At 53.8% G+C, this 23,591-nt stretch overlaps 1 protein-coding gene across 3 annotated transcripts in view; it reads right to left on the bottom strand.

The window, feature by feature from the left end:
* The window catches only part of TBCD (tubulin folding cofactor D), a 160,819-nt gene that overhangs the window by 55,458 nt on the left and 81,770 nt on the right, over positions 1 to 23,591 (bottom strand). For all 3 annotated transcript variants that reach the window (XM_045490002.1, XM_045490003.1, XM_045490001.1), the window contains 2 exons: positions 12,816 to 12,972; positions 1,706 to 1,763 (listed from right to left, as the gene is read on the bottom strand). In XM_045490002.1, the coding sequence (XP_045345958.1) occupies positions 1,706 to 1,763; positions 12,816 to 12,972 (215 nt within the window). The remainder of the gene's footprint in view (positions 1 to 1,705; positions 1,764 to 12,815; positions 12,973 to 23,591) is intronic.

The raw sequence follows: 23,591 nt of genomic DNA, 5'->3' as shown, positions 1-23,591 counted from the left end.
TGATCTCCCAAACCCCAAGTTTACAGCAGTGCCTCGCCTGCTGAAGGTGGCCTGAGCGCACCTGTGTGTTCTGCCATCGAACAAACCTGCCTGCTAACCTGTGTCTTCTGTCACTAGTCAGAGGCTCCTCCACAGTATCTTTTTCCATCAATGTGTAATAACCTTGCTGAAGTGAGTGCTCAAATCACAAACATGCATTTCGACAAGCGGCCACACGGTGACGATCTCTCAGTTTCTTCTAGCAGATGCTGCATCCTCCTCGTTCTCATAAGCCTGTGTGGCCTCCATCTGGACCAGGTCACAGGACACAGAGGCTCCATCCACCCTCTCTCTACCACCCACCCCCCAAAAGCACGCATTCACTCCACTCAGGACACCTGAAGTCAGCTTCAGCCTCCGCGTCTGGAGGCAGAGCGCTCCCAAGCAAGGCCCTCCCAACTCGCCTACCTGTCCCACTGGCGCATGCCCATTTCTGAGCTGGGAAGACCTATCTTCCCATGCTGCAACGGGGGCCCCAGGGTAAGGTGGGCAGCTCTCTCCTCTCCCCAGCATGGGGCCCTCAATCCAACCCCTCAGCCCAACCATCCACAAACACATTCGTGTCCCCACAGCGGAGAACCCCCATTTCTGACAACACCCAGGGCTCACAGAAAACCCTCCCAAGTCCCAGCACCTCGCAGCTCGGCCACTCCTCCTGCAGGTCTCCCTCTAACCCCAACCACACAGAGACCAACCCTCGGCCAGCACCAGGGCCCTCCTGGCTTCACCCCCACCCAGCCATCTGCACCCCACATCTTTCTCAAAACACTGCCTTTATGATCATTCTTCGCCTCTAAAAGCTTGGGCAGCTGCTGGTCTGTAACTGACGCTAAGGCTCTCATCTCCAGAAAGTCTGTCGCCTCAGCTACCCGGTACTCTTGGCCCTGCTTCTGGTCCCTCAGCACCTCCACCAGCCCATGTCTGAGCCTGACCTAAGTGACTTGCCACCAGTTAGATACCCCTGTATAAAGCCAGGACACAGCCACTGACACTGCCAGCGAGAGTGCCCGGGACCAGGCCTGGCAGTCATCACCTCTACTAGCATCCATGGAAACCCCCAAAGCAGAGCTCAAGGCCACAGCCCAGCTGTCGGGGGGAGCACGAGATGTCTGTGCAGAGGCTCCTGGTCAGTGCCCTTCAGAAGCAACCGTGTAGCCTGCCCAAAGTTCCTGCACACAAAACCCACCCAAAGGTGAGGTGGCTCTGGGGGGCCCGGGCCCAGCATCCAAACCCATGAAGCCCTGCTGGGGCCGCCAGGCACGGCCAGCGAGGCCCCAGGCCCAGCGTGACCATGTGAAGCTGAGCTGACCCCTGCTTGAAGGAGCTCCTGGTGAGGCTCAAAGCCATCTGCTCTGCCATCAAACCCAGGTCACAGCCACAGAGCCCACCTTCTCCTCCTTCTCCAGAGCACAGGCCGTCCTGAGCCGTGTCCGGTCGTCAGGCACCATCCCATCCACCCAACGAGGGTCGACATGGCTGGGAGTGGCCATTGAATCCCGGCCCCCCTTCCCAGGATAAAGGCCTCCCGAAACCGGGAGGAAATGCCAACTGCTCTCCACCGCCTGGCTTCCCGGACACCACGCTCAGGCAGCGTCCAGGAGCACTCGGCCTGCATAGCAGAGCCCGCCCACGCCACCGGGACAAGGAACGAGACGAGACCACTCACAGAGGCCGCTCTCCTGCAGTTGATGTTTCGGTCAAACACCGTGGCAATCACCAGAGCGCTGTGAAAAAGAGTGAAGAGGACTAATTAGAAGGAAGTCTATGAAAGGACACAGACCCTGTGGCAGGACTCAGGAGCCTCTTTCATTTGCTCAGTGTGTGCCACATGCAGCGAGTTCCCAGCACCACAGGTGGCCGACCCCGGGTCCCTGAGAGCCACATGAGGGGCACACATCGGAGTGCCAGCAGACTCCCAGGGAGAGGAGCTCTCCCAGCAAACTCCCAGGGAGAGAAACAGGGGCCCAGGGGCGGAATGCGCTCAGCCCGCTCCGGGGGTACCCAGAGAAGGAGAACCAGGAGCACCTGGAGCACCCGGCCAGAGCTCCCCACGATGGGACGGCGAGCACGTGCCATGGACACGTGCACGGGCAGCCAGGGGAGCCTAGGGGCCCTGCCCCTCCTCAGAAACGTGACCTAGTGCCAAGAACAGCTATTGGGAGCACTCAGCATCCTCCAGATGGCCCTGCCACCCCCAACCACACTTGGACAGACTCCATTTAAACCCCTCTTCCTCAGGCCACCACACTCAACTGTTACTGATGAGGCAGAAAGCACCTGTCTGACTTTGTGTGGCTTTAGTAACAGAAAACAAAGGATCTGGGGCAGGACTGGAAACAGTGACGTTTCTAAGGGTGACTCGAGAATTTCCGTCTCACGTCAATCTGGAGAAAACGCCTTTAAAAAGGGGTATTTCGGACACACGGAGGCCTCCTCAATGCCACACCACCTGTCTGCCCCAACCCCGCTCCTACAGCTGTACCTCAATCCTCCTCCTTCATTGGCACATCCGCATCGTCCAGCAAGCCCAGCCTGAACAGCCACCCCCCGAATCCAGCCAGCCCCTCCAGCTACACCACGTCTGTCAATACTGCATGACAGCAGATTAACGCCCCCTTGCACAAACGTCCAGGCACTGGCCCCGGCACCTGTAAGCATGTGACGCTGGCCGGCAGGGGGCATTTACGGCTGCAGGTGCAGTCACAGCAGCTAGTGAGGGAGGCCACGCTGACAGACCCATGCAGTCACAAAGCCCTCGGGGATGGAAGCAGGAGGCAGAGAGCCCGAGAAGGACGTGGCCCAAAGCTACCAACAGTGAACGTGGAGGAAGGGCCACAAGCCAAGGAACACGGCAGCCTCTGGAAGCCGGGAGAGGAATGGATTCTCCCCCAGAACCCCCAGAGGGAACCCGCCCCAAGACACCTTGCTTCCAAGCCCAATGAGACCCGAGTCAGACTAGTTGCCTCCACACCCAAACTATGAAATCCTCCCGCATAGTAAGAATGAATGAGGCATCAACTCATGAAGCTACATCATTTTGCTAAGCAGAAAGTCCACATGGTGTATGTGTCTAGACAGAACACATTCTAGAAATGGCAATATTAAAAGGCCCAAAGCCCAGTCTGGTGGTGGCCAGGGGTCAGATGGCTGAGTGCGGAGGGCAGAGTGGGGGACCTGGGAAAAACAGAACTACTGTTTGAGACTATAGTTGTGGTACCCAACTCTGAATCTGTCAAAAGCCACCAAATGTAAAAGAAACCATCAGGAAGTGGGGGACCCCAATAGCCAAGGGAATGCACCTGCATCATACGAGGCCAGCTGTGTGACCCTTGACAGGGCAGGTGAGGAGACGTGCTTCTCACAGGCTGTGGGAGACTCTGGAGCCACCACACGCAGACGAGAAAACACACGGCCGAGGAGAGCCAGGAGGAGGAAGCGAAAGGGCACAGGAGAAAGCTAGGACGGCAGGGTAATGGCCTGATTTCGCAGGGTCCACAGGGACAGACGGAGGGGACTCCGGGCGGAGGCGCACTTGGTTGGTGCTCATGTATCAGGGAGTGTGAGCAGAGTCCAGGTCTGGGATCTAAACACAACCCCCGGGACACAGCTGATTCCAGCGCTGGGGCAAGGGAACAAAAGTTCGCCCAGACTGTAATGCTAGAAAGCAAGAAAGTATTCCAAAAAATGAGAAAAGTCTGAGTCCTACTGAAAGGACACAGCAGCCAACGTGGAACCACTTCCAACGGCCAAAGGTGGAGCCATGTGAGCGGCCCCTTCGACAAGTGTCAACCACAGGCCTGAGGGTAAATGACATGGTGGGTAAAAAGGGGACAGGGGATGCCTTGCTTTACGAGAGTCACTGTGCACCTGCCACAGGCAAGACCCACAGACGGGCGCAGACACTGGTGGCCAGAGCGGGGAGAAACGGGGTAGGACGGGATCTCCAGGAGCCCCGACAACATGCATCACACATGAAGGAAGACGATCCCAGTAGCTTGACAGACCGCACCTCAACCAGGAGACCAACCAGCATCTCGCACACTGAGTCTGGGGTGGGCCCAGCCATGACGCCAGCGCCACGCACCGGCTGCAGATGAGAAACGGCATGACACTCATTTTCCTGTGTGGGCGCAAGCGGGGTTAACATGGGGGGAGGTGGTGCAGGGCCTATGGGAGCCGTTCCTACTCTTCTGGGAACTCTCCTCTAAGTCTCAAGTTGGTTTAAAATTAAAATTCTGAAAAGCAATTAAGCATCTGAAGATTTCAGTGTCTGAGGTCCTTTCACAGGTGAAGCTGAAAGTCACTTCAGCAAAATCCTATCACCAGAGCTCACTCCCTCTCTCCTCTAAACTCTCTTCACCATAAACTATCGCCAAAATGAGTTTTAAAAAATAACTGGGCTTACAACTAAGGGGAAGTCACCTGATTTAGTAGGAACATTAATTAATTAATTCTACGTCAACATAATGGGTTTTGGTTAATAAAATCGTAGAAGTCGTTAAACCGATTGAGACATGTTAGTGTGATCTTTCAATAACTAAAAATTACATTAACCAAGGTTCTCAACAAAAACACGTGTGGTATATTATCCCACAAATATTCTGAGAATTAGTGGAAATTTTAGTACTACATTTACATTTAATAAGAGCTGCTGCTTCATAATCCGTAAAATGGCACGCCTTCTAGGAAGAGAATCACCAAGAACTTCTGCTTTCCTCCAACATCTGACACAAGAAAAAGGCAGACTTATAACTTCCTGACTCTGGGTCCAGTCAATACTGCCAAAAGGTCATACTTCAATATTAGTATTTTACACTGAATTCTTAAACGTCCTACAATCTATTTGTCCTACATTATAACTTTTAAATGATCACCGAGGAGAGAGGAGCGAGTGCAGAGAGGCAGCCGCCATAGGCCAGCCATGACCCGGGGACTGCTAAGTGACCAGGCATTTACACAGCACCGGGCCCTGCCTGCCCGTCCGTGGACGCACTGGCCCCACTCGGGGCGGGCTGAGCCCACTTCCAACCAAGCTCTTCTTGACGCGACCAAGGCCACTAAGAGCTGATAGGCTTCACTGCAGGCCTGCCTTCAGGCTCGTTCTGCGACGGAGGCACAGTATTCCGGATGACCGTGGAAGCAGCTTCCGGTTCATGTGTGTTAGCCACCCTTCCTTCCAGCTCTCCTGCCAACTACAGCGGCAGCCACTCGGCAGGGTGGGGTGCCACGCAGTTACCTGAGGGAGCCTTGTGGAACAAGATGTGTGCTCACACTCGTCCGTGCTTGGCTTCAGGTGACTCGCTGGGACCCCAGCAGCTCTAGCTGGGAGTCGAGCTACACAGGGCCCAGCGCACACCACTCAGCTCCTGCACTTACTTGCCACAGAGCTACGGCTCGTCAAGACCACGCACCTCGGGAGCCCCAGAAGGTTCTATGTCTGTGTAACCCCGAGCAGAATGAACTAAGTGCAGCATGCAGTGTCACAGGAAGCGGGCCTCTGAGGGACCACATTAGCTGCGGCCGGGGAACCTGACCGAGGGTCTTGGGCCGCCTCACCCTCAGACAGGTTAGCTCCTGTACTCACATGTTAGTGGCTGAAAACGTTCCCTGCTTTATTGACGTTCAACCAAACTTCACAAAACAGAGTAGGACAAATATAGCAATGCCCCTTAAAAACACAGCTCTTAGCGTTTAGCCAAACACCGTTTTACTTTTTAAACACAGACTCTGAGGTTAGTTCAAGAAATCAACTGTGCATGTACCTGTATATGGTTTTTAATACTGTTCTGACTGAATATTTTGTTTTTTTTAATTTTATTATTTTTTTAATTTACATCCAAATTAGTTAGCATATAGTGCAACAATGATTTCAGGAGTAGATTCCTTAGTGCCCCTGACTCATTTATCCCATCCCCCCTCCCACCACCCCTCCCATAACCCTCAGTTTATTCTCCATATTTATGAGTCTCTTCTGTTTTGTCCCCCTCCCTGTTTTTATATTCTTGTTGTTTCCCTTCCCTTATGTTCATCTGTTTTGTCTCTTAAAGTCCTATGAGTGAAGTCATAGGATTTTTGTCTTTCTCTAACTTCACTTAGCATAATACCCTCCAGTTCCATCCACACAGCTGCAAATGGCAAGATTTCATTCTTTTTGATTGCCGAGTAATACTCCATTGTATGTATATACATCTTCTTTATCCATTCATCCATCGATGGACATTTGGGCTCCTTCCATACTTTGGCTATTTTGATTGTGCTGCTATAAACACTGGGGTGTATGTGTCCCTTTGAAAAAGCACACCTGTATCCAGCGGACAAATGCCTAGTAGTGCAATTGCTGGGTGTTCTTTTTTTTTTTTTTTTTAATGTTTACTTATTTATTTTTGAGAGAGACAGACCGAACATGAGTGGGGGAGGGGCAGAGACAGAGGGAGACAGACTCCCAAACAGGCTCCAGACTCTAAGCTGTCAGCACAGAACCGACGCAGGGCTCAAACTCCAGTGATTTCCTCGTGAACTGAGCCACCCAGAAGCCCCGAATACTTTTTGATCTGATTAAATCTTTTAAACTATTCTAATTTCACACTTTCAGAACAAAACTGACTTGTCTAGAAATACCAGTATGTTTCAAACAAACACAGGTCCCGGAATATTAGCCAAATATAAATGTGGAAGCTCCCACAGGCCCGGGGTCCTTGTGCTCTCCTGAGGGCCCCTCTCCGCAGCGGGCCGGAGCCCAGTGCGTGAGTCACCAGCTCTCGTTCCACACTCAGCAAGGGGACATGAAGCATGGCCCCAGGCTAGCCCCGCACACTGCCTGCCAGGCCTCAGTCGGGCTGGAACGCGTCTCTGGTGTCTTCCCGTTTGCTATTGCTGCAGAAGCCTGAGTGATACTTCACCAGGATTTCCCAACACGGAGAAATGGTCTACGTTAAACAGAAAGGGACTTTCTTTCTTGTCCGCGCCGGGGGGAAGCTGCACGCCTCCACCTGCCCCAAGCTCCAGGCACCTGGTTTTCAGGAGGAACAGCAAAGAGCAGATCTCACCCCAAACTCAATTTCTGTTAGCCTGTACAATATTTTATAGCAAAACAGAAGTAAAGGAACTCTTCAGGTAGCTACCAGGCTAATAACTCATTATCCATCCACACTGTCTAAAAAGCGCAAATCACATCACTTTCTGAGTAAAACACAGGACCTGCCCACGGCCGAACCTTCCTTCTCTAAGTCGTGAGAACCAAAGCTCACACCAGTTAATACTATGGTAAAACACAAGAAACTTTTAAAGCTCTTTCGTGTCCCAGCAGAGCCAGAGCGAGGCAGAGTGTTTACCGGGTGCACAGGTAAGGGCACCCTGGTCACGAACCGCCATTTAACTTTTCTTGAAAAACAAAAGGTTTGGGGCGCCTGGGTGGCGCAGTCGGTTGGGCGTCCGACTTCAGCCAGGTCACGATCTCGCGGTCTGGGAGCTCGAGCCCCGCGTCAGGCTCTGGGCTGATGGCTCAGAGCCTGGAGCCTGTTTCCGATTCTGTGTCTCCCTCTCTCTCTGCCCCTCCCCCGTTCATGCTCTGTCTCTCTCTGTCCCAAAAATAAATGGACGTTGAAAAAAAAAAAAATTCTTTAAAAAAAAAAAAAAAAAAAAAAAAGAAAAACAAAAGGTTTATCTTCCCTCTGGAAGTCTGCCATTAAGAAACGCTGAGTGAGAACAAGACGTAGCTTTGAGCAATGCTTGCCATTTCCTGATTTTTCAGGACAATCTTGCCCTCGAGGAAGAGATCTGGGACTCTCGATCCCCAGGCACTGCCCACGCTGCACGCTGCTGGCCGGGCTTGCTCCGCAGGCTGAGTGGGCTGCACTGGTGAGGGAGGGCCCTACGGCGCTGATGTCAACAGGGGCTTGGCTTTCAAAAGAGTTTCAGGTGAGGAAATCACTGGAAGGTGACAACCAACGCACATGCTGGCAACAGCCGGCTCCTTTTTTCTTCTTCTTGCAAATTAGCTTCTGATTACTGGTGTGGAGCACGCACAACCACTTGGGACGATTTTAACTTTGTGTCTCATTGTTCCTAAATTATGTGTGGCTTTTCAGGAAGGCCTACTTACTTTTCCACAAAATAATTATTATATATAATGCTTAAGATTCACAGGTTTTTAGGGGCACCCAGGTGGCTCAGTCAGTTGAGCATCTAACTCTTGATTTAGGCTCAGGTCAATGTCCCAGGGTCATAGGATTGAGCCCCAAGTCAGGCTCTACACTCACACTGTGGAGCCTGCTGGGGATTCTCTCTCCCTCTCTCTCTGTCCCTCCATCGCTTGTGCTTGCTCGCTCTCTCCCAAAATACAGGAAGGAGGGAGGGAAGAAGATGAGTTTTTAAAACAGACCGACACGATTTCAAAATGTGATTGAATCTGCCTAAAAACCTCCTTTCTCTGACATTTCTAAGACAAAGAAGGTCCATGTGTACTCACCAGGAGGGAGAGAACCATGTTCCTGCAGGAAGGTGAGCAGCTAACCCCGGAGCTGAGCCCCACCTCTCGTGGCCAACTGAGGACGTGAGGCCGCAGAGTGACACCCCCCTGGGCACCTGCACCGAGCCCAGGCCTGCCTCCTTGCTGTTACTCCCACCCCGGTTCCTTTCATCAGATATTTCTATTTCATTTCCAGAATTTCGTTCTGATCTCAACTACCTACTTTTGCAGGATCCACTGGGGAGTTTGTGAAAGTACAATTAAAGATATCATGGTTTTATCATGAGCCAGGATTAATGGGTTTAAAGGCTGACAATTAAAATGTGGCCACTTATTACAAACCAACGGAGGCAGATCTCGAAGGCCACACCCCAACCGATACTCCTGGGGCAGGGAGGCGCGCGCGGGCAGCGTCCGCCAGGCTCCCCGGCACCATGACTCACCTCCCACCCGCCCTCCCGCCCCCGGATGCCCACAGTCCAGATGGACGGGAAGAGCTGGGGCACAGCCTCCCTCAGAACCTGCTAAACTGGCCCGAGAGCCTGCCGGGCGTGGCTCCAAAGGGCACTGGCTGATCCAATCCTGGGATGGGCACAGGGAGAGGGGACAAGACGGGCCTTTTTCACAGAAACTCCTGGGTAAGTTAGGTGAAATTAGGAAGGCAATGAACCAGGAGTCTCCAGACTCCCCTGGCGGCTACTGGTCTCTGTGCTGTGATCCCAACAATCACTCGGGCATGCCCAGGAGTCTGGAAAGCCAACCTCCCTGAGATCGAAGGACCCACTGGAACCCAGGGGGTCTCCGTGGAAGGACGCTGGCGTCCCCCATAGTCAACGCTCTCTGCTCCCTCATGCTCGGCGAGTTGCTCAAAATGAGTCCTGGCTCTGAAAGGTCAGTGTTCTGAACGCCCACCTCCACACCCTCCCTGTGCGTTCCAGAAACACGGTAGGGCCCTGAAAGACTCCCTGAGACCCCCAAGGAGCGGGCTCAGCCCCACCCTCTCTGCCATAAGCAGTCTGCAAAGGCACGCTCACTCCGAGGGCAGACCAACCCAGGCGGACTAACCCGGTGGTCGCCGGTCCCTTGGAAGACCTCTTGCCAAGGGCCACACACCAAGAAGTGAGTCAAGAAGTCAGGATCCTCTCAAAGTACAGAGCCAGCTCCCTGGGCCCCAAGTCTGTCTTTGCTTCTCTGGATAATGGTGGTGACCCTGCAGTAAGATGTGCTGGTGCCCCTCGGCCTCCAAAAACTCAGCCCCACGTTGTGCAGGAAGCACGCTCCAGAGAAGGGAGCTTACCGGTTATTGTGCAGGCTGGTCCAAAGGTCCAAGGGCCTATGACCTGCTTATGCCTGCGACCCACACACTCAAGCCAACCCCCGACTTCCACACCCATGTCATGCTAAGGCCAGGCTTAACATTTACCAGCAAGTCTCTCCATTCATTGATACTTCACTTTGATAGTCACCACTGAGATCGGGGTGTGACAGTAAGCTCTGAAAATGCAGAAAGCCCAGAGCCTCCCTCCCTAAAACCCTCCCTCCTGAAAGCCCAGAGCTCTGGGGAGGAACCCTGGGCCCACACACATCAGTGGGGACATTAGGGTTGCGACCCTGAGGTGCCGAAAGAAGCTGTCCTCAAAGTACAGAACAGTGTGAATGATGGCCGCTCTCCCTTCTGTGCGGCTCTGCACACGCAGGGCTCCTGCTGTCCAGGTGAGCGAAGTCTCACTCCGATCCCATTTCCTCTGGCGACCTTTCATCCTTGGGCCCCACTTCTCCTATCAGGCTGGACCAACGAGGGTCCCTGAAGAAAGGAGGGGCACAGATTCCTGTGAAGCTTGAGGCTCTCAGACAAATGTCAAACCGAAAAGCAAGTGTGTTGGGGTCATTTGCACTGCGAAATGGGAACGACCGCGTGAAGAGCCGGATTCCCCTGAAGCGCCGCGTGTCGCGTCTGCTGCACAGCAGACTGTCCGGGCTTCTCAGCACAGAGGCAGGCCGCGCCCTCATGCAGAGCTGGGCCTGCCCCAGCACCTGTCTGCTGGGAGACTCTGGCTGAGTGTCCTGAGCACTGTCCCTTGCTCATCCTCAATGGAACGGGAAGAACCATAGCCCCTACCCACACCTCACGGCATCGTCCTGTGACTGACGTCAACAGTAAGCACATTTTCTGCCTTCATTCTCTAGTTACAGAAGCAACTTCCAAAGAGTTGAGAGGCAGGACAAGAAAGCAGGCAGGGACGGGGCGCCTGGGTGGCGCAGTCGGTTAAGCGTCCGACTTCAGCCAGGTCACGATCTCGCGGTCCGAGAGTTCGAGCCCCGCGTCGGGCTCTGGGCTGATGGCTCAGAGCCTGGAGCCTGTTTCCGATTCTGTGTCTCCCTCTCTCTCTGCCCCTCCCCCGTTCATGCTCTGTCTCTCTCTGTCCCAAAAATAAATAAACGTTGAAAAAAAAAAAAATTAAAAAAAAAAAAAAAAAGAAAGCAGGCAGGGACTTCCCTCAAGCCAGTTTACAGCACAGTGGAGGGCAAGTGCAGAGGCAGCGAGAGGGGGAAAGGGCCGCAGGTAGGGCCCAGGATCTGGCAGTCTCCCTGGGGCAGCCTGGCCCTCGTTGCTCCCGAGGGTAACCAGCAGCCACAGCCATGGACGAGTGAGGGACGTGGCACATGCTGCCTTCTTCTGCCCCCTGGGCCAGCTCCTCTGCAGGACAGCATCTCGCCAGACCACTGCCCTCTGGCTCCGCCCCACACCTCCCCAAGTGGACACGGCTAGGGAGAGCCAGGCCTCTTTATGACTTCCTCGGAAACACTTTATCTCCTCGAGCCAGGGTCACAATCCTCAGGTTCCTCTGGAGGCTTTGCTTTGATGTGAGAGTCAAGATTCAGTGATAGAGGCCTCAGCCATGTGTCTCCGGTGGTAAACAGGCCTGAGGCCCCTCTCTCAGCCCTCAAATCCTGGGGACATGGGACACCAGTAAGATGGGAGGGACACTCCAGTCCCCAAGCCCTCTGCTCCCACACAGAGGAGCCACAGGAGCCGAGGCCCAGGCTGCCCTCTGAGCATGCTGCGTGCCAAGTGGACTGGCAGCTCCCGCGGGCGCCCAGGGACACCTGAGGAGGAGGACCTGGCCTCCAGGACCCTGAAGGGTCTCATGCACAGACCTTGGGGGTAGCACGCCCCCCACCCCCACCTCCCCAGGTCGAGGCAGCTGCCACGGCCTGTGACCTGAGCACCATCCTGAAATCTGTTTGCTAGTAAAAGCTGTCAGGTAAGGATTTTGTGCATGACTAACACTGAGGCTGCCACCGAGCTCAGAGGCCCTCCTCCCCTGGCCACTTAAGCCACAAGAAGTAGAGACCAGACATTCTTCAAATGAAAGGAACTGATTTCAGTCCAAAAAAACAGAGTAACAAATCAGAGTACAAAAATTAAATTAAAAACTCACTCTACTGGGAACACTTGTTTTGCACTTTTCCCAAGCAACAAAATATCAGAGCCTAAAAGTGGGGCATGACGTCACAGGTGTCCAGATGGCCTGGACGGGGGGGGGGGGGGGGGGGGGGGGGGGGGGGGGGGGGGGTGGGGGTGGGGGTGGGGGCAGGGTGGGGGCAGGGTGGGCTCGGCTGGGCTCTCACGGCCAAGTCAGAGGGCCAATAGCCCGGAGGTGCCACAGTCCAGGGAGCGTTCTGGTGGGGCCACGAGCCTGCTGGCCTCCATTCTTTCACTAGGAAACCAGAGAAATCTATTTTTCTACCTCACAAACCTGTCCTGAAGAGTGCTGATTTTCGTTTCAAAGGTACTGACGATGCTGGTAAGTGTTGCCTCAGGTGAATTTCAAGCGCAAGTCCATAAAAACTAGAAACTTAAGGCGGTACAAAACACAGCCTCCTCAACAAAAGCAGCTTCCTTCTCCAGCTCTCCTGAGCATTTCCAGGAACTCTGGCCAAGGTGACAGGATTTCTCACAGCACAGACACTCAGACAGACAAACCGCCTGACCGACTCACGTGCTCCCCACCTGCACTTCTTTCACACCGATCCCCTTCATCTAAGGATCTGCTAGCCAGAGGCCAAAGCCTCTAGAACATTCCTCCTAAACACTTCCGGCTTGAACTGTTTACCCACAAAAAAGGGATTCCACTCTAGCTGTTTCTTTTCTACAGACCACCCTTAAAGTCATATCATCTGCTCATTAATACCTATTTCTTGTGGGAAAGGGGCCACGTCAGCTGCTTCCCATGCACACTGCTGTCGGGAGGACATGATCCCGGGGACAACCTCAGGGCGCATCCGACCCCGCTGCGGACTTTACCTGGAGATGGCGGCCACGAAAGGCTGCAGCTCCCGGGGCTCATAGGCACGTGCGAAGGCCCAGCACACGTAGCAGGCGGCGTCCCTGACGTTGGTACCTACACTGCAGGAGCCCCGCTTCTCCTCATAGGTCAGCGCCTTCAGGATCACGGGAACAACTGGGCACAGGAAACAAAGACTGTGAGCACGGGGCCAGGGGGCGGCACGCGCGGCTTTTCGGCAGCAGCACGCCTGCCGTCTCCCCAGCCCAACCTAAAGCCACCTGGTCAGAAAGCACGTGTTTAGAAGGAAAATAGAAGTCGGTGGACACATTTTTTTTTTTTTTCAACGTTTATTTATTTTTTTGGGACAGAGAGAGACAGAGCATGAATGGGGGAGGGGCAGAGAGAGAGGGAGACACAGAATCGGAAACAGGCTCCAGGCTCCGAGCCATCAGCCCAGAGCCCGACGCGGGGCTCGAACTCACGGACCGCGAGATCGTGACCTGGCTGAAGTCGGACGCTTAACCGACTGCGCCACCCAGGCGCCCCGTGGACACATTTTTTAAAAAGCTGCCCCCAAATGACAGGAAGAGATGAAAGTGGGTACCGGAAGGCATGGAGATGCCTGGGGTCTGCTGGCCACGGGGACCACGGACATGAGACCGCCTCACCTTCGGGCCAGAAGGTAGCGCCCGACATCCCACACTGGGGAGGAGAACCTGGGGCGCAGGGAGCCTTAAGTCGCTCAGTTTCAGAATCAAGAACCAGGATGACAAAGGAACTTATTAAGACATGTAAACTATTTAAACAGAAAATAGAGTACTATGTGTTATAGTCATGTACAGGGCTTTAAAAAATATGAGAATCTGATTAATGTTATAAATGAACTAATTTTTTATAAGCCTCTTAGGGGCACCTAGGTGGCTCAGTGGGTTAAGCATCTGATTCTTGATTTCAGCTCAGGTCATGATCCCGGGGTCGTGGGATGGAGCCCCACGTCAGGCTCTACGCTGAACGTGGAGCCTGCTTGGGATTCTCTTCTCTCTCCCTCCCTCTGCCCCCTCCCTACTCTCATGCCCCCTACTAAAAAAAAACAAAAACAAAAACAAAACTCTTAAACTAACGGGAAAATATGATAGAAAAAAACTAAAAAAATGTTTAATTTGCAATTCAGACGATATAAGTTTTTTTTAGAAGTCGCTATAAATGAGATTTTCGAAAGATACTCTGAAAGTCCCAATTTACTAATCTAAAACCAACAACGATGCTGCCATAAAGCACGCGGACAGCTCACCCTGGTGTTTAGAAAGTATGAAAAGTGGAAACAAGTGAACATCTGTTCTCAGAGAAGACGGAGTGACCATGTGTCCCCGCCCCCAGCACTGGTGGCGCTCGGGTAGAACCGCTTTGCAGCGCCTGACGCCTGACGCCGTAGGATGGGCAGGGGAAGGCCAGAGGCCACGGCCCACACCCTCGAGGGACGCATCAGCTGCAGGTTGCCGTGGGGAGCACGCCCGCGGCCAGGGCCTCCCGCGCTCCAGCAGCCTGACACCCCCGGCCGCACAGCGCGGACACGGCAGCTTCCCACACCGGGCAGGTGTCTGCCACAGACAAGCACCACGCGTTTGCCCAAAACAGGAACGGCCGACCAGGACGACGACGACAACCAACCACTGACACAACAGAGAACAAAGCTAAAAGCCAGCACACCGAGTGACCGGAAGGCAGGACAAGAGGGGCCAGCCTCAGCCCCCACCGTGCATGTGTGTGCCAGGGCCGCCCCGGGACGCGAGCGCCCATCACAAGCACCTCACCGTGCACTTCACACCCTCCGGTCTGTTTAGCCAGACGAGCACCGTTACATGCACGCGGTCTGAGAAGACATTCCAGGTAGGATTCAAGAAAAATGAAGCAGCAATTACCCAAATGTGCAACTATCATCCTAGAAATTATCTTCCAGGAAAACATACCTAGAAATAGCCTTGGGCAAAAAAAAAAAAAAAAAAAAAAAAAAAAAATCAAAAGAAACAACAGAAGGACTGTGAATATCAAACACAAATCTCCCCTCTGCCTTTTTGCATCTAAGGACTTTGATTCCATATAAATAGCAACAAAAAGTAGATTTCATTGTGTACAATTTTTAAAAAAAATTTTCTTTAACGTTTTTATTTATTTTTGAGACAGAGAGACAGAGCATGAGCGGGGGAGGGTCAGAGAGAGAGGGAGACACAGAATCCGAAACAGGCTCCAGGCTCTGAACTGACAGCACAGAGCCCGACGCAGGGCTCGAACTCACGGACCACGAGATCATGACCTGAGCCGAAGTCGGACGCTTAACCGACTGAGCCACCCAGGTGGCCCTTTGTCCAATTTTTATATACATATGATTATTTTTAATCAGATTGTAAAACGTTAAGATAAATTTACTTAAAGTTACGTAAGCAGACTCCAAAATAAGTTATCAAAACATAGAAAGCTCAAAGACACGGTGCTCTAGGTCACACATTTCCTCCCAGGATGGGGCCAAGCAAGGCGCCTCCACCCACCGTCCCATGGAGCACAGGGTGTTCCGGGGCACCCACGCCCAGCACACGGAGGAAACCGCAGCTGGGACGGGCCTCCCCTCCTCTGTGCATGCTGAGGACCCCAAAGCTTGGAGCCCACCCTCTTGCCGAGTTCTCGTTTCCTCAACTGAGCAGCAGCAGGACGCCCTTCCTGGGACATGCCCCACATGCCACAGCGTCTGAAACTGGGCCAGAGGCCACACACACCATTTTCTGGGGCACAGTTCACAGCACGGTGGTCACCCCAGGGCCACCCACCCTTGCCTCCCCATCGAGCTAAGGCCTGCTCTCCCCACCACTGCCACCCCTCACCCCAGTTTCTTCTCGCCCAGCCCCTCCGTCACTGCCGCACCGCCCCTGGCTCTCAGGGCGGGTCTGTCCGACGACTCCCACCCAAGTGTCTCCTGGGGTTCCCTCTCGAGAGGCCCCAGCACCCCCACAAGTTGCATCTCTCCAGGCCACACCACAGTGCTGCAGCGGCCCTGGAGCCTTCTCCATGCCAGGCAAACTTCGCTGGGTGGGAGCCTCTGAAGGTGACAACAGTCTGCCTTCGTCATCCAGCACACCAGAAACTAAGCTCCATTTTCCAGAAGAACACCTATCAGTCCTCGTGAATGTCTAACGAGACCTCCAGTAAGACTCACAGGGCAGATACAAATGCCTCAGCAAGCGAGAAGGCGCCATCATAGCCGCTGTACATGAAGGGGTTAAATCTAAGTGGTTTTTTACTTGTTGTCTGAACTTGAACTAAACCAACTCTGCAATGCTTCAGACTGGTCATCAGCAGTTCTACTGGAAATTCCACACCACCTGGAACTACTCCTCATCTTCCAGTGTCGTTCATATTCACTTTCCACACTCACAGGACAGCCTATTCGCAGCCCAATGGATGTCACAACTAATAGGCTGTGGCACCTTTAGGAGGAAAGCATCCTATAAACACAGTATCACTGCTACGCCAGGGCCCCTAAGACCGTTACGGTAACTCAGCTGCCCAGACAGCTCTGGGTAAGACCGTTCAGCAATTCTATAGCCTGAGGGGAATCTGGATGCTAACTGCTGAGTCCCAATTTATCGGTCCACCGGACAAAATCAATTTCAAGACAGACAACCATGAGTGACAGCGGCCAGTGCTGCAGATGTCGGCTTCAGGTAGGCATCACACCCACCACCAACCACACTGAGAATGCTCAGTGCAACCGGTGAGAAGCCTGCTTCCGTATGTACACAGCCCCCACCCCAGGCCTACGCGCCCTTGAGGCCACTCCCACCATACCCGCAGAACCTGACTCCGGGTCAGGGAACCCAGTGGTCTGTTCCCAAGAGGGAGACGGTTTTCCAAAGCGTTGCTTTGTTGGCCAGTGAAGTCAGTCAGCCATGAGGAAAAGGACACACCAATTGCTGGTTTGTATTCCACTAACGGACCTCCACCACCACTCACACACAGACCTTGCCACAGTCTGACCAACATTTATTGTTGGGCAAATTGACAGCCTAGTGGGTCCAACCTTTGTCCATGTGACCCACTGTCTCCAGGAGTGGAAAAAGGTCAGCCTCTGAGCACTAGCCTGCAGGCTGAGCCCTTCAGGACAAGGATACCAGACCAGTGGGGAACACGGGCCATGGTGACCCCCGGACACGCACCCTGACTTTATCCCCAGCACCCACGCGTGCCCATGTGCTGGGTCTGACAACCGACAGGCGCTAGTCTTCGTCCTCCCACAGAAACAGGTCAGAGAAGGAGAGGCCCACGCCGCCCACCAGCCACACCCACCCACATGGCCGCCTGGCCAAGCTCCACCCAAGTCCTTGGCACAAATGCCCTCGACGTCTTGAACCTGTCATTTTCCTCGGAGGCCTCTGATGACCCCTCCGCTGACACCGGCAACAGACATCAGCAGCTGACCCTCCAGGGCAGGTGAAGAAGTGGCTGCCTGGACCGACACAGGCCTCACTACTGGACAGGGTCCCAGAGAAGACAGTGGGGACGCTCCCCTCACGGGCGCCACAAGGGAATCTGACTTACGGAAAGTAAAGCAGCTCAGAGGAGGAAAAGGGACACGGTGGATTTAACAAGAAAACTGAAACTCGGGCCTGTCAGCTCTGATTCACGCCATGTCGACAGCAACCTGAGGGGGAAAGGGGCTGGCGGGACCACCGCGGCCACCAGGCCTGGCCCTCTCCAGCCTCTGCTGTAGGAGGGCCTGGAGGACGAGACACAGCAGCCGTGCAGGCCACCGGGAACAACCACAAAGCCTGGGGTGGGGGGTAGTACCTATGGAGTAGAAACAGCTGTTAACCCCAAACCTGTATAAGAAGTCATTATCAGAGAAACAGTTCAAAAACTAACGACTCTTTCCAGATTCAACAGGTTTAAAATAAGGAAACTCTTCACTAGCTTTGAACAAAAACCTTTCTCATGGTTCCAATTACACACTGCAAATGCATGTCAAATATATAAGATTCCCCAGAGGGCTTCCTTTTGGCAACCCAGAGTCCAGAAATGTAATTTAAATACCCTTCTCTCTAGACAGCATGTCATTTGTCTAACGCCAAGTGCCTAAGGACAAAGCAGCCTCCAGGTGAGAGAAATGACTTAACCCCCAGAGTGCCACCGCTCCGCCACCCAGCTTGCGAGGTGCGCACCCAGGGGCGGGAGGGACCCGGGCATTCTTCGCAGAGGTAGAAACAGTTAGTCCATAAAAGAAACCATGATACAGCCAGCACAGAAGCTACGTCTTTTGGTAAGTCACGAATTATTCTAATTTAAAGAACAAAGTTGTCACTGAAGGCATTCACGGTACGGATGGAGTCTCCAGGAGGCACTGGGACAACACACGCCCCTCCCCGCCCCCGCCCGGTGGTGTGGGGCTGCACCTCCAGGGACGCAGGGGCGGAGTCACCCAGGATGCCCCAGAGCACACAACAGGGCTGCACGTGGAGCCACACTCAGACCCAGGGACAGCACTGGCTTCCCAGGAGTGGGTGTGGCCACCACCACAGAACTGCCATTTCAGTCACCAGTACAAATAGACATCATACCTCCCTCAAAAATGTGGCCCAACTTGCTCAGGGGAAAAAAAAAAAAAAAAAAAAAACAGTGTTGAATTTGCTAGGGGGCAAGAGGAAATGATAGACAGAATATCTAGTTCTATAGACATTTTGGTTTCCAGTTCCCATAGGACATTTTGAAAAGTGTCCCAAAGGCCCTTAGCTGGCCTGCAGCAGCAGTGGCCACTCCAGACAGAGGAGAAGTACAGGCTTCTGCGCTGGCCTTCCCTTAGAGGATGAGGGACCCCACCAACACCGGGAGACCTATATCATCCCGAGCTGCTGGGGTGGGCCTCTGGCCGTGCAGCACCTGGGCCCACTGTCCCCTGCCCCAGTGGACTCCCTTTCCACGGAGAAGTCGCACAGCCATGAAGGCCCTTAAAACCCTCCCAAGCGCCTTCCCTATGGACAAGACCCCGCCTACCACTGCCCTCGGTGCCGTGGCCGAGAGCCAAGGTGCATGTGAGTTCCCACCATTCGTGTTCTTTAAATCAGAATAATTCGTGACTACCAGAAGAGGTAGCTTCTGCACTGGTTGTATCACGGTTTATTTCCTGGACTAATGTTTCTACCTCTGCAAGTTCACAGTCCAGGCTGGGTGGACACCACTACAACACACATCAGCCACAAGAGAAATGCATCGCAGGAGAGAGGGAAGGAGCCCACGGTCATACCTGGGGGCAAGGACTCCTGAAACGCCTAATGTGACCACAAAGCAAGACTGAGGCAAAGGACAAGTGGCATCTACCCTTACACTGGACATGGCCCCTTGGTGTTGAGGGCAGCTCCCGCCACACCACCTGCCCGACTCGCAGAGCTGGGCTCACCCTCCGCATCATTCAGCAGCTTCCCCTGAGAACAGGGACAGTAAGTCAGTGAAAACCACTTACCATATCAAACAGCCAGAGATTCAGATTAAATCTAGGTGGCAGGTAATAAAGAATCGGGGGGGGGGGGGGGGGCAGTATCAGGGCTGCTCTCCAGGACACTGACAGCCCAGGTCTGTACTGTCCCCAAACCATCCAAACCACCTGCAGAATCGTTCCTCAGAAAGTGGGGGTAATGACTCGTCTGAAAATCTGAAAACATTAAAACAAAATACGCTCTCAACTCCCTGAATGCTTCTTTATCTGCTCCATCAGAACCAAGTTGCATAATGTAACACCGTATGTCAACTATATTCCAATAATCACAAAAATAAATCAACTGCAAGAGGTGGATGTACCCCATGACCCAGCGAGTGCCTCTTCAGCATTTATCCGAGATGTGAAGACTCCCCCGCACACAGATGCGCACGGCACCCTGCTCACGATACCAACCCCGGAAACCACGCTCGTGTCCTTCGGCAGGTGAATGTTTCACCACCGGGCACGGCCTGCCGAGGACTACCACGCACCAGGGGAAAGGAACAGACCGGCGATACTCGCCACACCTGATGCACCTCAGGAAATCCTGCTAAGAAAGCCAACCTCACACGAGGCAGACGGAGGGCTCCCTGTGGGCGACACCGCCGAGCCGACACGCTATGGAAGTGCGGCATCTGGTGGCTCCGGGGGTGGCGGCGGGCACGGCAGGTCTGCCCGCGACGCGGCAGCCGGGCTCAGGGAGGCACCGGGACACCAAACATGTCTGGGGGAACGTATGAAATGCCCACACACGGCGACGCCAGAATTTCACGCACAGAATTGAGGGGACTTGAGAGCGGCACGGCGCCTTCCAGCAGAAAGGCCTCGGTGCCCGTCCCCCACAAATCACGAGAGCCCCGGCAAGGCAGCAGCAAGGGGGCAGGCCCAGGCATGTGTTTTAGCCTAAGTGCAAGCTGGAAGGGAACCATGGGGTGAGAGGGCGGAGGCAAGAATGGGGAGCCACGAAAGGGAGCCACACTCTTCACGTGTGGACCTGTGTTCCTCAAGACACGCACACGACACACAGGACCCACCAACCAATACAAGTCACCAAAGACACCCAAAGGGTGAGAGAGCTCAAAATGTTTCTAAGACGAAACCGTAAAACGGCTGAAAGAAAAGGCCAGCAAATGTGGCCTACTCCCAGGCCGGGGAACCAATTTCCAACGGTGCAAGAAATCCGAAGGGAGTGACGGAGGATGTCGTGAAGTGTCGTGACCTCAGCACACCAACACACCAAAGCAAGTAGTAAACGTGAGTGAGTGTGCTGCGACGGCACTTACACGTGGAGAGCCCACACACACCCATAACTAGGAACACCCCAACTCAGCAGAAAACACGGTGAGCACACCCGATGACCAACAGGAATCCCAACACGCATACTGGCACAGCGGGTGGGGGTCGCAGGCAGAGCGTCTACAGGCTGACCCTTGAACTGGCAAGTCGGCTGCGGGGCCTTTGTCCCTGAGGACACGACGCAGGCACCACTCTGTGTGCAAAGCCCTTCATGTGGACTCAGGATGTGACCAAGTAGTGGGGGCCGCCCCCCACTTGGTGCCTCCTGGGAGGTGTCCCCAAGGTGTCCTGAGCACCTGCACTGGTGCAACCACTGTTTGTAACAATAGAAATAAACCCCTGCTGATGGGAATGGAGGGTTGAACCACAACGGAGACAACACGCTGCCATCCAAAATATGCCGTCACCACAGGAGAACACTTGGAAGCCCAGCCAAACACCGTACTGTGACTCCAATCCTGATGACGATCGGGACTGTCTGCACCAGGCCCTTCTCCACCTAACGGGAGGTCAGAACACTGCATCCGCCACAAGACACAGAGTGACAGCCCCTAGTGAGTCCGTGACTGGACCACAAGCATCACACTGAGGGACCACAGCTTGCTCAGGGCCCCTATGAGCCCAAATACCAACAGTGCTGACTTCTAGCCCTTGGGGGAGAGGCAGGCACTAGGGAGGTACGGCCATGACCGAGAAAACACCATGAAGACTGGATCCCTGACCTCTTTTAGGACCATGGGCCCCTCATCACCTGTGCACCTCTTTCTTCCCCCTGTGATCCCCTGGTTGCCAGGAGGCTTGACAAAGTGGCTGCAGAGTAAATGCCACTTGGATCACTGCGGTGTTTCCCATGAGGCAGGGCAAGAGGGTGTACCTTCCACGGGAACACCTGCCTAGACTGTCATGAACATCTGCCTGCTTCCAAAGAACTCCTCGAGTAACCCCGGGCTCAACGTGGCCTAGATTTTACCATCGTGACGTTGAAAATACAAACTTTCTAGACTTAACTGAAGACATCAGAAGAGTAGTTTTGTTTTGTTTTTTTAATTTTTTTAGTATTTTTTTTTTTCAACTTTTTTTTTTTTTTTTTTTTTTTTTTTGGGACAGAGAGAGACAGAGCATGAACGGGGGAGGGGCAGAGAGAGGGAGACACAGAATCGGAAACAGGCTCCAGGCTCTGAGCCATCAGCCCAGAGCCTGACGCGGGGCTCGAACTCACGGACCGCGAGATCGTGACCTGGCTGAAGTCGGACGCTTAACCGACTGCGCCACCCAGGCGCCCCATTTAGTATTTTTTTTTGAAAGCACGAGTAGGGGAGGGGCTGAGAGAGAGGGAGACACAGAATCCAAAACAGGCTCCAGGCTCCGGGCTGTCAGCACACAGCCCGACACAGGGCTCGAACCCACGAACCGTGAGACCATGACCTGAGTTGGAGGCTTAACTGACTGAGCCCCCCAGGCGCCCCAGAAGAGTGCTTTTTTTAAAAAAGAATTTTCAAATGTCACTTTTTAAGGACTGTACTGTAAAATAACCTAAATGTCTTTTTCCTATTTTAAGAAATAATCCCTTGTTTTTCTTTTTAAAAACCTCAACTGAAATACACCAAGACATTCAGACGGAACATAAGCAAAAGCCCCTCTTTGCTTCTGCACACTGACCCTGAGAGTTCCCACCAGTCGGGCCCCACCAGTGGCACAGCCTGGCCACTTCCCCCGGCAGGGAGTTGTGAGAGAGGGGACCAGGGCTGCCCGCCAACACACACAGAGGCTTCAGTGCCCAGGGGCCAGAGTACGCAGAACTGTGCCCAGTGGCCTTCTGGTGCCAGGCTGCGCCTCCCCACACATCCTCCCCACCCTCCACCACAGCCACCTCCCACTTGCCCTCTGAGGTTCACACTAGAAGGACGTGTCGCGTGCTGAGGGGGTCCCCAGTTGCAGGCTGGGTGAGTCTGTGCCATCCAACCCGGTAGGGTCCAGAGGTCTCACACGGGTGGGCCCAGCCTTCTCCCCAGATTGGGTGCGATTTCAGAGCAGGGCGCTGCACACCCTGTAACCTCAGGGTCAGAAAACATCACCTTTAGGAGCACAGCTTTCTATGCTGACTGGGCTGTCTGCACTCCTCTCTCCCTACAAATACCACGTGTCATTCTTCAACTTCACACCACCAACAGGTTCTCAGGCAGCAGTCCCGGCTCTGGCGACGAGAACCACCTCTGATGCTCCAGAACGTAGAGCATGACTGTTCAGGCCCCTCCTGGAGACACTGGTCTAGGAGGACAGATAGCACTATGGCAAGAAGTCTGGCTCACCAGGTAGCCCTCCACCTCCTAACATCAGTCTGGGATGTTAGTGGCTCACATCCGCCACTGGCAGAACCTTCCAGAGCCTTAATACCCATAACTTTGAGTTAAACCACCTAAAGTCAAAAACACATATATGGAATCTGCGCTCAGATTATTAACAGTAAAATAAATAAGAACCAGAAACGAGCCTTATTCTTTTTTTTTTTTTCAACGTTTACTTATTTTTTTTTGGGGGGGGGGGGACAGAGAGAGACAGAGCATGAACGGGGGAGGGGCAGAGAGAGAGGGAGACACAGAATCGGAAACAGGCTCCAGGCTCTGAGCCATCAGCCCAGAGCCTGACGCGGGGCTCGAACTCACGGACCGTGAGATCATGACCTGGCTGAAGTCGGACACTTAACCGACTGCGCCACCCAGGCGCCCCGAGCCTTATTCTTTATAATGCAGAGATCCTTTAAGATACACCAAAGAGGGGTGCCTGGGTGGCTCATCGGTTAAGCGGCCGACTTCGGCTCAGGTCATGATCTCGCGGTCTGTGAGTTCGAGCCCCACGTCAGGCTCTGTGCTGACGGCTCAGAGCCTGGAGCCTGTTTCGGATTCTGGGTCTCCCTCTCTCTCTGACCCTGCCCCGTTCATGCTCCGTCTCCCTGCCTCAAAAATAAATAAACGTTAAAAAA

Source organism: Leopardus geoffroyi, chromosome E1, assembly GCF_018350155.1.
Source record: "Leopardus geoffroyi isolate Oge1 chromosome E1, O.geoffroyi_Oge1_pat1.0, whole genome shotgun sequence".
In the NCBI taxonomy this organism is placed as follows: Eukaryota; Metazoa; Chordata; class Mammalia; order Carnivora; family Felidae; genus Leopardus; species Leopardus geoffroyi.
The sequence above is the reverse complement of the archived record's forward strand: the minus strand, read 5'-3'. Positions and strand labels throughout refer to the sequence as shown.